This window comes from Benincasa hispida, chromosome 12 (genome assembly GCF_009727055.1).
Source record: "Benincasa hispida cultivar B227 chromosome 12, ASM972705v1, whole genome shotgun sequence".
NCBI classification, from domain to species: Eukaryota; Viridiplantae; Streptophyta; class Magnoliopsida; order Cucurbitales; family Cucurbitaceae; genus Benincasa; species Benincasa hispida.
In genome coordinates, this window is record NC_052360.1 from 77,385,051 (window position 1) to 77,400,143 (window position 15,093).

The window sequence follows — 15,093 nt, forward strand, 5'->3', positions numbered from 1 at the left end:
GACCAATGTTTGCAGAAAATGCATTGGTTGAAATGGATCAAGGTTCATTGGATGAACTAATCGAGAACCCTGGCAAATGGAAAAAGTTTGGTTCATTCCACCTAAAGTTCGAAAAATGGGATAAATTCACTTATAGTAGACCATTGTATTCAAAAGGCTACGGTGGATGGTTATCACTTAAAAATCTTCCTCTAGACTATTGGAACAAACAAACATTTGAAGCTATCGACACTTATTATGGTGGATTGGAAAATGTTGCTATTGAAACTCTAAATTTTCTTAATGAAAATATATGCAGTTTCATCCTTGCAACGATAGAGATTTCAGATGAAAAAAGGGGTAATATTTCTTCAACTTTGGTGATATTTCATCAACTAACCCACCCGGCAAGGTAAGAGGAGATTTATTCGTGTTTAATTTTAACAATCCAATTGATATTGTTCGATTAAATCAAGTTATGAAGGATGAGGAAGTAGAATGTGATCCATTAAATTCCAAGTTCGAATTTCTCCTTCCATCGAGGATCAAGCCAAAATTTTCCAAAATTCCAGCCGCCCCTTCTGAAAAGAAGATCGAGCTCACCACTCAGACTGAACTGGAGACCTATCGGAAGCCATTTTCTGTTCCAAATTCCGAGGTATACATACAAATAATGAATCCTCAAGATCAGACCAATGTGAACACATTTGAGGGAAAGAAGAAAGAGAAACAAAATCTGAAAAGGAGAGCTGCCGGCCGTTCGAATTTTGAGCCACCTAAAAGGTACCGTTTCAAATTCCCGCCAAATGAGCCTAAATTTAAAATTTTTTCCAGTGAAAAATCGCCCAAAGAAGCTCAAAGATCTCTTAAATTTAATAGTGATGATGGCTCGGATTCTAGTTTTAATACTGAAATATCAGATGGTTGCTTAAAGAAAAAAACTCCCCCTCTCCTCCATTAAATGACAACGTAGAAATGCCAACTGACAGCCACCCTCATCATGACACTTCAAATGAGAACAAAGAAGATCTTGGTCACAGACTCGTTGATCCACATCTCCAAAAAAGGAGAAAATTCATCTGCTTGTGCTTCAACTTCCAAAAGAAAATCTCACTTATTCAAGCCTTTCATAAAACATTTCATCCGGAAAAAACATCCTTCTGCAGTTCTTGGACAGCCATAACAAATTCAGATTTGTTTGAAGAATGCTGCATCAAAGTACAAAATCCTGGGATCTTCCCAATTAGGTCAGATAATTCTCCTCTTAAATCTAGTTCCTTTGCTTATTCAGATTTCAAAATTGCTGGCTCAAGCGTTTCTTTCGTGTGAGGTACCCCTGACTCTCAACAAGAAATTCAAAATGGTCAATATGATTCAAATGGAGATTCAATAGGTAGTGTGAGGAGTGAAGAAATAGAAAAATCAGAAGTAGAGGAATTCGAAGAGGAGGAAAAGAATTTCGATGGTCATTACAGTGACTTGCAACATCTATTTCATTCGGGAGAAGACCAATTGATAGGCCATGTTGACGCCTCTTCCTTTCAACCTGTAGATAAGAAGGAAATTCCACAAAACCTGATTTTAGTGGTCGAAGATTGTGAATTGATCCTCGGTTGAAATTCAGCATAAGAGCTCTATTCTCGCTTTGTCATATCATGAAGATTCTTTTGTGGAATACAAGAGGTTTAGGAGATGATTCCAAGAGATTGACATTGAAAAGAAGCTTAAAGAAAATAAATCCAGTTTTGGTTTTAATTCAAGAAACAAAGAGAGATTCATTTGATGCAGACTTCATCAAGGAATTACGGAGCTCGAAAGATATTGGTTGGGATTTCGTTGAAGTATTCGGAAAATCTGGAGGACTATTAAGTATGTGGGATGAAAGTAAAATTTTGGTTACTGAAGTGCTGAAAGGAGGTTATTCTATATCTGTTAAGTGCTTGACTATATGTAATAAATCCCGTTGGATCACAAATGTCTACGAGCCTACCGATTATAGAGAAAGGAAGTTCATATGGCCAGAATTGTACTCTCTCTTGAATTACTGTGAAGAGCCTTGGTGTATTGGAGGGGATTTTAATATTACTAGAAGAATTCAAGAATGCTTTCCTTTGGGGAGATTGACAAGAGGAATGAGAAAATTTAATAATTTCATTGGTAAAGCTAATGGAAATTCCACTTAGCAAGGGTCGTTTTACGTGGTCATGCGAGGGCAATATCTCGTTCTCTTCTTGATAGATTCTTAATCTCTAATAATTGGGATGATATATTTGCAAATACTAGATTTGCAAGACAAGCTCACACCTTTTTTGATCACTTTCCTATTTTACTTGAAGCTGGTTCCTTTGAGTGGGGACCTCCTCCCTTCAAATTTTGCAACAGTTGGCTGGACATTAAAGAAAACTACTGAATAATTGAAAGAGCATTGAATATTGAAGTTCAACAAGGCTGGGCTGGGTTCGTGATTTCCTCCAAACTAAGAAAAAAAGACAGCATTGAAATCCTGGAATGCAGAATTTGAGAGTAAAAAGAAAAAAGCAGAAGAAGCCTTGCTAAAAGAAATTGAAAAATACGATTTAGAAGCAGAAAATTCAGAAAGATTCATCTCGGAAAAAGATATGAGACTATCTTTGAAAGTTGAATTGTTATCACTTTACCACATAGATGAAAGAAATTTAAGACATAAAAGTAACCTAAATTGGTTTAGTTTGGGAGATGAAAATTCTAATTTTTTCCATAGATTCTTAGCAGCAAAGAAGAGGAGGAATTTGATTTTAGAATTGATTAATGATCAAGGTTCATCAACAAGATCATTCAAGGAAATTGAAGACCTAATATTGGGTTTTTACACTTCAATATGCTCCAAAGCACCAGGCATTAGAGTTCTTCCTCTCAATCTGCAATGGCCTATTGCTACTCAGAAATCAGAATACCTTGCTGGCCGCTAGATTTACTCATGAGGAAATTAGAAATGCTTTGAAGTTGCTGGAAAAGAACAAGGCTTCCGAGCTTGATGGCTTTACTACAAAATTCTTCCTAAAATTTTGGGAACACTTTAAAGAAAACTTCATGGAACTTTTTGAGGAATTTCATGCAAACGGTAGGTTAAATTCTTGTGCAAAGGAAAACTTCTTTTGTTTGATTAAAAAAAAGGAAGATGCTGTCTTTGTAAGGGGTTTAGGCCGATCAACTTAACTACAATAACATACAAGATTGTAGCGAAAGTGTTAGACGAGCGTTTAAAGAAAATTATGCCAAGTATAATTGCTCTACACAAAGCGCTTTCATTCGGGGAAAACAAATTCTAGATCCAATCCTCATAGCCAACGAAGTGGTAGAAGAATATCGATCCAAGAAGAAAAAGGGTGGATACGAAAACTTGATCTAGAGAAAGCCTTTGACCGGGTCGATTGGATTTTCCTCGATAAAGTTCTTATTGGAAAAAACTTTGATCATGGATGGATTTTGTGGATAATGGGTTGTGTGTCTAGCCCAAACTTTTCAATCTTCATTAATTGAAGACCAAAGGGAAGAATTAAAGCTACAATTGGCATTAGACAAGGGGATCCTCTCTCGTATTTTCTTTTTCTATTAGTCAGTGAGATACTAAGTGCATTCTTGCCAGGCTTCATGTAAAAGGCAAATAGGAGATGCAAATTTGAAGGCTTTGTTGTAGGGAAAGATAGAGTTCACGTCTCCATTCTCCAATTCGTCAATGACACCTTGATCTTTTGCAAAAACGACGATGAGATGTTAGAAAATTTAAGAAAGACAATTGAATTCTTTAAGTGGTGCTCGGTGAAAAAGGTTAATTAGGAAAAATTTGCATTATGTGGTACTAATTTTGATGACAGCAAGCTGAATGCAGGCATCCAATTTGAATTGCAAGGCTACTCACCTTCCTTTTATGTACCTTGGTCTACCTTTAGGTGGTTATCCAAAACAAGTTACTTTTTGGCAACGGGTGATTGAAAAAATCCAAGATAAATTGGATAAATGGAGGAAATATAGCCTCTCCAGAGGAGGTCGTGCCACTCTATGTAAGTCCTATTCTCAATAGTCTTAGAGAGAATAATGATCTTATTGTATTAATCAGGCTGAAGATACATATATGTTGAAATATGGTGTACTTGCCCTAAGGGCGTTTTAGTCTTTTACTTCTCTCTGTTATTTTTAGGTTGTTCTGAGTCTATTTAATTTTGAGCCTGTGGTGCTTTGTGAATGTAACAAATTAATAAGAATTATCTATCGTGGTTTTTTCTCCCTAGCCTAAGGTTTTCCATGTAAAACTTGTCTTCATCGGTTCTTCCCTTATTTTTCAATATGGTATCAGAGCAAGGTGACGAAACCCTAGCTGTGATAGAAGAAATTCAATCGTCAGACCTAGCAGGTGATGGGACTACGGCAGAAGCAACAACTACCGCTGCGATTCAAGCTGCCATCATACCTCTGGTCTATCCTCAGCTTGGTGCAGACACAACAGTTGATCGGAACCAGTTAAGCTGTGCCGCATGAGCCCTAGCCGGTCGGACCTCACCCAGAAACTGTCGAGTCGGTCGGATCTCACCCAGACACTGCCGTCTAACCGAGAGCCCCTCCGATCTCGCCATTCCTGCAACCGATCGAGTCAAGTGTCCAGCTTCCAACCGTTTTCAGCACTGCTCACCCATTCGGACGCCCCTCTGCTCCAAGCGTCCCAGCTGTGTCAGGTGCAGCGTCGGTTGATCTTGCTTCAGTCACCACAGGAACAGTAGATCCAGCCGCATCCTCTAGTGGGCTCCCTGTTGCGACACCGTCCACGTCCTTCCAAGCCGCATTGCAACCAACCCAACTCCAGCTCTATTCTGTCCAGCCGATCCCACTAGCCTAGTCGCAACCCTATTTTGCCCAGTTTGGCCTTCCCATGGCTAAGATTTCGTTTTCAGGTTCATGTGGGCAGAAACATCCCACATCGACACCATATATTTCCTCTCAGCATGGGTCAATTGGCTATGGGAGCTCCGTTGGAATTCAACAACAGTTGGCAAGTCTTCAGCAACAGATTGCAGTACTTGGGGTAATTTTTGGGACCACGACAAATTTGCAGACAAATTCCAACCCAGACTTGTCTTTTGGCCTACCATTGTACTCGGAAAATCCCTACATTCCTTCAAGCCAACAGGTTGTTTATGTCCTCACTAAAGGATTACCAAGGCAGAACTTCGATGCTTGTGTTAGCAAGTTGGGTCTTATTGACATCTATGCCCCAACTTGAGGGGGAGTGTTGAAATATGGTGTACTTGCCCTAAGGGCATTTAAGTCTTTTACTTCTCTCTACTATTTTTAGATTGTTATGAGTATACTTAATTATGAGTTTGTGGTTCTTTGTGAATGTAACAAATTAATAAGAATTATCTATCGTGGTTTTTTCTCCCTGGCCTAGGGTTTTCTACGTAAAACTTGTCATCATCGATTCTTCCCCTATTTTTCAATAATATATATATAGGCAACTAAGAAATCCTAATCTAGGAGATATAAAATTACAATAAAGGACAACTAATCATAATTACAATATAAATACATATCATAACACTCTTCCTCAAGCTGGAGCAAATATGTCAATCATGTCCAACTTGTTGCACAAATACCTTATTCTTGCTCCATTTACTTCTTTAGTAAGGATATCTCCCAATTGTTCTCCAGGCTTCACATATCTTGTAGATATCAACCCTTTATTTTCTCGCGAATAAAATGACACTCCACTTCAATATGTTTAGTTCGTTCATGAAATACTGGGTTGGATGCAATATGGAGAGTAGTTTGATTATCACACCATAGTTTAGCTGACACAGTAACACTGAAACCCATCTCAGATAAAAGCTAATGTATCCACACTGTTTCACACACAGATTGTGCCATAGCTCTATATTCTGACTCAACATTTGAACGGAAAACTACGTTCTGTTTCTTACTTTTCCATGACACCAAGTTTCCTCCTACAAAAACACAATATCTAGAGGTCGGTCTCCTATCTTCTCAAGATCTAGTCCAATCAGCATCTGAAAAACCCTTGTATGATCATGATCTTTATATAAGACCCCACGTCTAGGTGCAACTTTTAGATAACATAGGATTTGTTCAACTGCAGCCCAATGATCCACAGTCGGGAAAGACATAAATTGACTCACAATACTCATAGAATAAGCAATGTCAGGTCCTGTCACTGTTAAATAGTTCAACTTTCCAACCAATCTTCTATATCTCAGGATCTTTAAACAATTCTCCTTCCTTATTGTCATATGAGCGGTGGCACCAGAGTCTATGACCCATTTGGTAGATTATGTAAGAAGACATTGTTGTCTTTTCCAGCTTGGTGTCGAACCACAAAATCAAATCTTTGCAGAAATGATAATCAGCAAGCATGCATCCTGTTGATTTGTTTTTGGGAGTGTAGATACTTCAAAGAAAAATGATCAGTAAGGAGGATAAACTCTTTATAAAGTAAGTAGTGTTCCCGTTGCTTGAGAGCTTTAACCAATGCATAAAATTCCTATTCATAGGTACTCCAATTTTGTTTGGCTGGTGTTAGTTTTTCACTAAAAATTTCAATTGGGTGATTATTTTGTGATAACATTGCCCCTATGCCCTGCTCCACAAGCGTCTACTGCCACTTGAAAAGGTAAAGAAAAATCAGGTAATTTCATAATAGGGCTATGAGTTAAGTCTTTCTTTTATGGTGTTAAAACTAGTTTCCTGTTCGTGTCCCCATTTGATGTTATTTTTTTCTAAGACAATCAGTAAGAGGGGAAGTTAAAGTACTGAAATTTTGAATAAATTTTATGTAAAAGGAAGCTAGACTTAAGAAGGATTGTATTTGTTTTACATTTATGGGAATCGGTCAATTTGAAATTATCTCTTCCTTCTTTGGATCTACTTTTATTTCAGTGTGACAATTAAGAATCCTAAAAAAGAAATTTCAGTGACTAGGAAAACACATTTTTTTGTGTTTATGTGTAGCTAGTTTTTTTATAGGATAGAGAAGACAGTATTCAAATGTTTCTATGTTCTTCTATGGTGGTGCTAAAGACAAGAATATCATCAAAGTAAAGCACCACAAACTTATTAAACAGGGAAAAAAAACCTTATTTATGAGCTTCATAAAGGTACTAGGAGCATTTGAGAGACCAAAAGGCATGATAAGCCACTAAAAAAGACCTTCATTTGTTTTGAAGGCAATTTTCCATTCGTCTCTTGGTTTGATCCTTATTTGATGATGGCCACTGTGAAGATCAAGTTTGGAGAAGATGTGTGCTCCACCCAGTTGGTCCAATAGGTCACTAATCCGAGGGATGGGGAATCGATATTTGATAGTGATGCGATTGATAGCTCAACTGTCAACACACGTATGCCAGCTGCCATCTCTCTTTGGTGTTAGAGTGCCAGAACAACACATGGAGTGATGCTTGGTTGAATGCATCCCTTTTTTAAAAGATCTTAAATGTGATCATGCAGAATTTTGTATTCATGGGGGCTCATTTGGTAATGTGGAAGGTTTGGAAGTTGTGTCCTGGGAACAAAATCAATTTGATGTTGTATATCAAGAAGTGGTGGGGAGGCTTGTTGGTGTTTGAACAATGTTTGGAAATTACTTAGGGGGTGTTTGACTCACCAATATGAGTTGAGTTGAGTTGGTATAATATACCAACTCATTGTTTTGTCCACCAACTTTAAATGTTGGTGGAGTTGAGTTGATATATTTTACTAATTCACCCCAACTCTCTCTTCTCATGTTTTCAATGGCTCCACCCATTGGCCACTGTTACATTCTGGAAACTAACTCCGGACTCCAACAACCACTTTCGATGACAACTTCGGCGACCAACTCCGAGCTCCGACAACCTTCGTGCGACCAACTCCGGCGACCAATTTTGGCCTTTGACAACCACCTCCTGTGACTCAATTCCGACGACCACCTTCGTGCTACCAACTCCGACGATCGATTGGCTCCGACAACAAACTCCGATGACAACTCCGACAGCCACCTCCGACTACAAATTCCGATGAAAATCACCTTCGATGATCACCTTTGAGCGAGCAACTCCGACAGTCACCTTCGACTACAATCTCTAGTGAAAATCATGTTCATGATCAACTTCGACAACTACTTTCGCCCGACCAACTCCGAGATTCAAAAACCACCTCCGATGACAAACTTCGACAACCAACTCCAATACACCTTCATGTAACTAACTTTAGGCTCCGACAACCACCTCCAACTACAAACTCCAGCAAAAATCATCTTCGCTAATCAACTTCGACAACCACTTCCGACTACTATAAGACTGGTGACTGTTAAAGTATGTTGTAGGGTAGTTGATTATATAAAAAATATTATTTTTTAATATTAAGTGCAATATTTATACGTAATGAATTCACATATCAAATGGGTGTTAAGAATATTTAGACGAAAAGTATGTATGTAGTTGAAAAGTATGTAACATATAACAAAAAAAAAAANAAAAAAAAAAAAAAAACCATAAAATGAAATTTTTTTTTGGGAACATTTTTCAGCAAGAATTAGTGAAAAATAAATATTTGTTTTCTGATGATCCTCCAAATTTAGAGGAAATGAAAGTGAAACTGTTGAAAAAATGTGGTGACATTTCATTGGCTGTTACGATGATGAGGGAGATTTAATTAAAAAAATTTCATGACATAGTAAAAATATAGAGTAATAATAGGAAGAAGAAGAAAAAGAAGACGATGATAATGAAATTCATTGAGAAAAATTAGCTAGAATCAAAAGTTTTGATTTCGTTTTAGTTTCTCATTTTATTCAACTATATTTCTACAAGAAATCTAATGGGTTAATTGTTATTCATTGCCTAAAAAAGAAAGAACGAAAGAAAGAAAGAAAGAAAAGTTTTAAAAATTAAAAGAAAAAAAAATGCAATCCATATATTATTCAAACAAAGATGGGTAAAATTATTGAATAAAAAAGTTCCAAAACAAAAATAGTAATCATAAAAAGCATATTATTTAGAGTTCAACCAACTATATCAGATACCCAGACATATGAACTCAACTCTACATCCCAAACACAAATATATGAACTCAGACCAGATAACTTGCACCCCAAACACAATATAAACTCCACAGATATATGAACTCCACAGACATATGAACTCCAAACATCCTACCTCAATTCAACACCCCAAACAACCCTTTAAATAGCTCTTTAATAGGCTCTGGGAGGTGGGTGTCCTTTTTTGGTCGAGCTTCCCCTTTAACAATTAACCCCCACATCAAGTCCTCACATTGTCTGAGTAATTGTTTACCACTTAGGAAACTGATTAATTGTCCCTTCGCATCTTGTGTTGATCCTCAGTTATTGGGTTTAGTGATTGGTAAGAGGATGATTTTTCATCCATGCCAAAAGAACTTGTTAGTGTTGTCGTGCCCTTTATGAATAGCTTACATATCGTACTGCCATGGCCGTCTTAATAAGATGTGGCAAGCATCCATGTCAATGACATCACACAAAATCTGGTCCTTACAGTTATTTCCAATGGAAAAAGGAACAGTGCAGGTGTCGGCCACTTGAGCTTCACCTCCTTTTTTGATCCAGCTGACCTTGTATGGAGTTGGATGAGGTTCTACTTGAGATTGAGAGCTTGAACGAGTTTTTTGGAAACTATGTTTTATGAGCTGCCATTGTCAATGATCATGTTGCAGATTTTCCCCTTGATTGTGCATCTGGTTTTGAACAAGGGAGAGTCTTTGCGTGTTCTGGTCAACCTTTGGGGTGGGTAAGATCCTTTGAACAACACACATTACTGGATCTCCGCCGTCTGGTTCTAAAACATCCGTTCCATTTTCTATGGCTTCCTCGAAGTCTTGTTCTTGGTCGTCGTCTTCTTCCACGATTGCAACTGTTCTTTCTGGGAAATTGTTGGACAAGTGCCCTGTTTTTCCGCATCTAAAATACTTCCCAAAAGTTGGTCGGCCGTAAGGATTGGTGTTTCTTTTTGTTGAAGCTGCTGTAGCTGGTTCTTTATTCTTTTCAGATTGAGTTTCTTGATTCTTGATCACGTCTTCTTGGTTACATGTGGATTGTGTCTTTTGATTGCTCGGAATTCCTCTCTTTGAAGAGTTTGATGAGGTCTCCCACTGGTTTTTTTGATTGAATCTCTTTGATTGGGCATCATTCATTACTTCAATTGTTTCTGCCAAAGAGATCATACCAGTGAGAAATCCTAAAGGTTGGTGTTTTACCTTGTCACGGATGTCTATGCGAAGACCACCACAAATTGTGCAATCAGGTGTTGTTCACTCTCGGACAGATTGGTTCTGGCCTTTAACGATGAAAATCTTCGGTGTATTCTATTACTATCCTCATTCCTTGTTTGAGATTTTGGTACTGATTGTAGAGGATCTGTTCACAGTTACCAGTTATTTAGTAAAAACCCTTCTTTCATCATTCTCTTTCGTCTTTCCCAATTAATAATGGGGTTTTTCCCGCTTCGAAATCGGTTTACTTCCAGTTGTTCTCACCATGTCGAAGCTCCCCCGCAGACTTGAGAGCCACTAGTTGAACTTTCTTATGGTTGGGAGTATTGGCATACTTGAAAAACCTTTCAACATTCTTTAACCACTCCAAAACATTTTGATGTCTCTCTTGCCATTGAAGGTTGGAATGTCCAATTTGACTCTGTACTTATTCATTTCCTCTGCTGGTAGGTGTTGATGCTGATGATGAGCCCCTACTCTCCAATGCCCCATCTGAAAATTATATTCCTCCTCATCTTCACTTGATGAATCATTGTTTTGCTATTGTCTTTGATGAAAAGCTTGCATTCTTGGTCTTTCTTGAATGGCTATTGGTAATTCTTGAACGTTTCTTGGATGATTCTGTAGTTGGACATTCACATTGTTGTTCTTGCGGTTGATTATTGTTTCTTGGATTACCTTGGTCTCTTGGTTACTAACACAACGCCACACTGTCTTCTATCTCTTCCATCCGGATTAACATTCTTTCCAAGAGTAGATGATTACCATCAATGGATGCTTCAACGGATTGCAAGCGTCTCGTCAAAGCCCTTGGTGATAAGGCAGCAGATGAAGCTGCTTCTTTGTCCAAGGCCTCGGGGTTGTTGCCATTTGTTGGTTTCTTCCTCGCTATTAGAATCAGATCATTCTCGCTCTGATACCAATTTGGCGTGTAAACCAAAGGAGTTTTATGAAATCAATTGTATATCTATTCAAATGGATGGTCGAACCCCTTATTTATAGGTAAGGGTTACAACTTATTCTAACTAACTAATCTTGATCGGTTACTAACTAATCTTGACTGATTATAAACAAGTAACCGGTTAATAATAACAAGACGTAAAATCCCAAGTACAAGTGATATCATTTAGCTAAGTGGGGGTGGAGACTTGTGAATGAAAAAAATGTTCTATGAAGCCAAGTGGTGAAAAGTATCCACGGTAGAAGCTTGTTTGGGTGGCACACTAATGGAAAAGTAATTCACAGCGTTCGTAGTCCTTGGATCAGCATATCAAGGACTTGGTTAAAAGTCGAATCTTTAGCTGCTTACAAGATAGGTAACGGAAGAAGAATAGCATTTTGGCATGACCCTTGGGTGGATAAAATACCCCTAAAGGATTACTTCCCAAGACTTTATAGAATCTCTTTGAATCCAAATGGGACTGTCTTTGAATTTTGGGACTCCTCACTCGCCTCTTGGTCCATTAATTTTGGAAGGCTACTAAAGGAGGAAGAATGTGCTGATTTTCAAATCCTCATTGGCCTTGTTGCAGCAAAAACAATCACACAAAATGCTGATAAACGAAGTTGGGAGCTAGAAGCTAATGAAATTTTCACGGTAAAATCCCTTATAATGCATCTCTCAACAGCCTCCCTCAGTGGGAAAAGTTTGGAAACTTCACTGTGGAAAACTGCCCCAAGAGGATTAATATCACAATTTGGATAATACTTGATGGGCTTCTCAATTGTGCAGCTGTAATGCAAATGAAACTTCCCTCTCATAACCTTTCTCCATGGGCTCGTCCCTTATGCTTGGCAGATTCGGAAGACCTACAACATTTGTTCTTCAATTGCGGTTATGCTGAAAACGGTTGGCATCACCTGTTTGAATGTTTCAATATCAGTTGGAGTTTTGCTAACGTGTTCAAGGACAATGTTATGTAGCTGCTTATCAGTCCTCTTTTAAAAGAAAACCCAAGGCTGATTTGGACCAATGCAGTGAAAGCTTTATTAAAAAAAACTGTGAATTGAAAGAAATCAAAGTGTATTTCATGATAAAGCTTCACCTTGGATGGTCCGTTTCGAGATAGATCGGCTTAATGCTTCCTCGTGGTGTTCCCTTGCTAAAGCCTTTGAAGATTTCTCCATCCAAGACATCAGTTTCAATTGGAAGGCTTTCATCCTCCCTCCATTATAAGTATATTTTGTTAGTTTAGTCTTCTATACTGCAGGTTGTACTTTGTTGTAGTTGTCATGTGTTAGTTTCAAGCTCTTGTACCGCTTTGATTTTGGCCATGTAATGGTTTGTAACGGCTCCTATTTATTCTTGGAACCTCGATTCTGGTTTGTCTTGATTGTATTGGAAATGATGAGAGTGCTAAGGGGGTGTCAACCTAGTTGAGATGTCTTAGTGTACTCGCTAATCCTAAGGCTATAGTTTTATCTCTTCATTGTATTATTACTTTCACTTTATATTGTCTCATTTCATTATCTTAATGAAGAGGCTCGTTTCCTTTTTAAAAAAAGGTTCAGATTTGAACGAAGTCCTTTTTCACTGTCCTTTTACAGTCTTACTCCACCTCTTTAACAATGTGGAAGAAACTCTTCTAACATTAGGGGCTAAAACAAATATTGTGATATTAGGCTCCAAAATCCAAGATCTTGTGAATTAATGCTGTTAAAGGCCCTATAGCTCAACTGGCATACGAGAGTATTATTAACCACGGGGTATGTGGTTTGAATCCCCCTATCCCTATGGCCTATAATACTAAAAAAAGCAGTTACATGCTTCTTTTTTTTCTAAAAAAAAAAAACTATAGTTTGAAAGAAATAAAAGAATCTTTCACAATAAGTATCTCTTTGGGTTTGATCATTTTGAATCCTCTCATCTTAGGCCCTCATCATGTTGTTTTCTAAGTCTTTTGTTTATTTTTAGAAAAAGATACGAAACTTTTCATTAAGGAAATGAAAAGAGACTAGTGCTCTGAGATACAAAAGGATACATCAAAACATAGCGTAAACAAAAAACTACAAAGGACTTGAGACATAAACTGAAGGACATAGTCATGAAGTTAAAAAAAACAAACTAAGAGCTTAAATAGACTTAAAACAAGAAAAACTTAAAAAAGCTTAAACAGTCTTTTGTCGATGTTTCCTTTTAGAATATTTGTCTTAACTAGAATGCATTTATTTCTCCTTTGTAATATCCTTTATTGCTTTCATTTTATGGTTTTCTTTTACTCCTTTGTGGAGTCATTTGAGCGTCTTTTTTTATTATTATATCAATGACCCCCACCCAAAAAAAAAAAAAAGGAAGACGGCCAAATAGGAAGAAATATTTTTCTTCAAGTTAAAAGATAAAACTACAAATAGGACTAGTATTTGTATTAGATCTTTAGGCCGTTATTGTGTAACTAATTATCAACTTTCAACGTATAGGGCTATAGTGAAGAAACACCCAAACATATATTTAGTAGCGTTGCCAAAGCAAGTATAGCTCAACTGGCATGTAGGTGTTATTGATCATGGGGTCTATGGTTTGACCCTTGTTGTACTTTAAAAAAAAAAAACCATAGTAAGAAATAAGAAATCATTTTCATCAAATTAAGATAAAAATACAAGTAGGACTAGCATTCATGCTAGTTTTTTTAGCCGGTTAGTGTGTAACTAATTGCCAACTTTCTGACAACCAAATCAACCTGCAACGGCTAGTTTACAAAATAAATCCTGTAGCCTCCAATAATTAGTTGAAACTAACAAACCAATAACCAACCAAATAGTAGCCTACATGATTTAGCCTACAAAATTTTACACGTTTAATGTACACATTTTCAGTATCTTTTCTTCGTCAATGACCTATGATTTTAATTTATTATGGAATATGCAAGGTAACTAGTTGTAGGGACCTCAGATAATATTTCTAACCTACTTTGATCAATGGTTAACCAAAATTAAAACCTTTTAACAAGATATCTTTATATTTGGGAGTTTATAGATACAGAAGTCTAGAATTGGCTCCAGTCTGAACTGTAGCAATTGTTTGGTTCCAAACAATGATATAGGCTCTCTTAGTTGTAGTAACGGAATGTTTTACAAATTTTACTCTGTAACGATTCTGTTCAGATGCAGCCTCTGTTATTCTCATTGAAGCTTCAAATATTAAGGTCATAAATTCTCTCTATCTAGGTCATCATTATTGGATCTTTTCTATGTGATCCTTCAGAATCTCCATGGGCTTGTATGTTTGGAGATATTGAAGTTCCTCTTCAGATTGTTCAAGATGGGGTACTTTGTTGCGAAGCACCGCCACACCTTGCTGGGAAGGTTGCTTTCTGCATTACATCTGGCAATCAGGAACCCTGCAGTGAAGTCAGAGAGTTTGAATATAAAATGAATGTTTGCAGTCATTGCCAGTCACATTCAACTGGAGCTACGAAGAGTCGAGAGGAGCTGTTATTACTTGTCAGGCTTGTGCAATTGCTGCTCTCTGACTCATCAATGCAGAAATCTGACAAGTTAGATTCTGAAGTTAGGAGCAATAATTTGAGAGCTGGTGATGATGAATGGAGTTCTTTGATAGAGGCTCTACTAGTTGGTAGTGAAACTCCTTCTGGTACCATCGATTGGCTTCTTCAAGAGTTGCTAAAAGACAAGTTGCGACTCTGGCTTTCTTGGCAACAGAATGATAGGCATGATCTAGCAGGCTGTTCCTTGTCCAAGAAAGAACAAGGCGTTATACACATGATTGCTGGCTTGGGCTATGTGTGGGCACTAAACCCGATTCTCAGTTGTGGAGTAAATATAAATTTCCGTGACATTAATGGATGGACTGCTCTACACTGGGCAGCACGATTTGGAAGGTTAATC

At 37.6% G+C, this 15,093-nt stretch overlaps 1 protein-coding gene across 3 annotated transcripts in view; it reads left to right on the forward strand.

The window, feature by feature from the left end:
• The window catches only part of LOC120067171 (calmodulin-binding transcription activator 4), a 39,493-nt gene that overhangs the window by 21,494 nt on the left and 2,906 nt on the right, over positions 1-15,093 (forward strand). For all 3 annotated transcript variants that reach the window (XM_039018642.1, XM_039018643.1, XM_039018644.1), the window contains exon 9: positions 14,413-15,086. In XM_039018642.1, the coding sequence (XP_038874570.1) occupies positions 14,413-15,086 (674 nt within the window). The remainder of the gene's footprint in view (positions 1-14,412; positions 15,087-15,093) is intronic.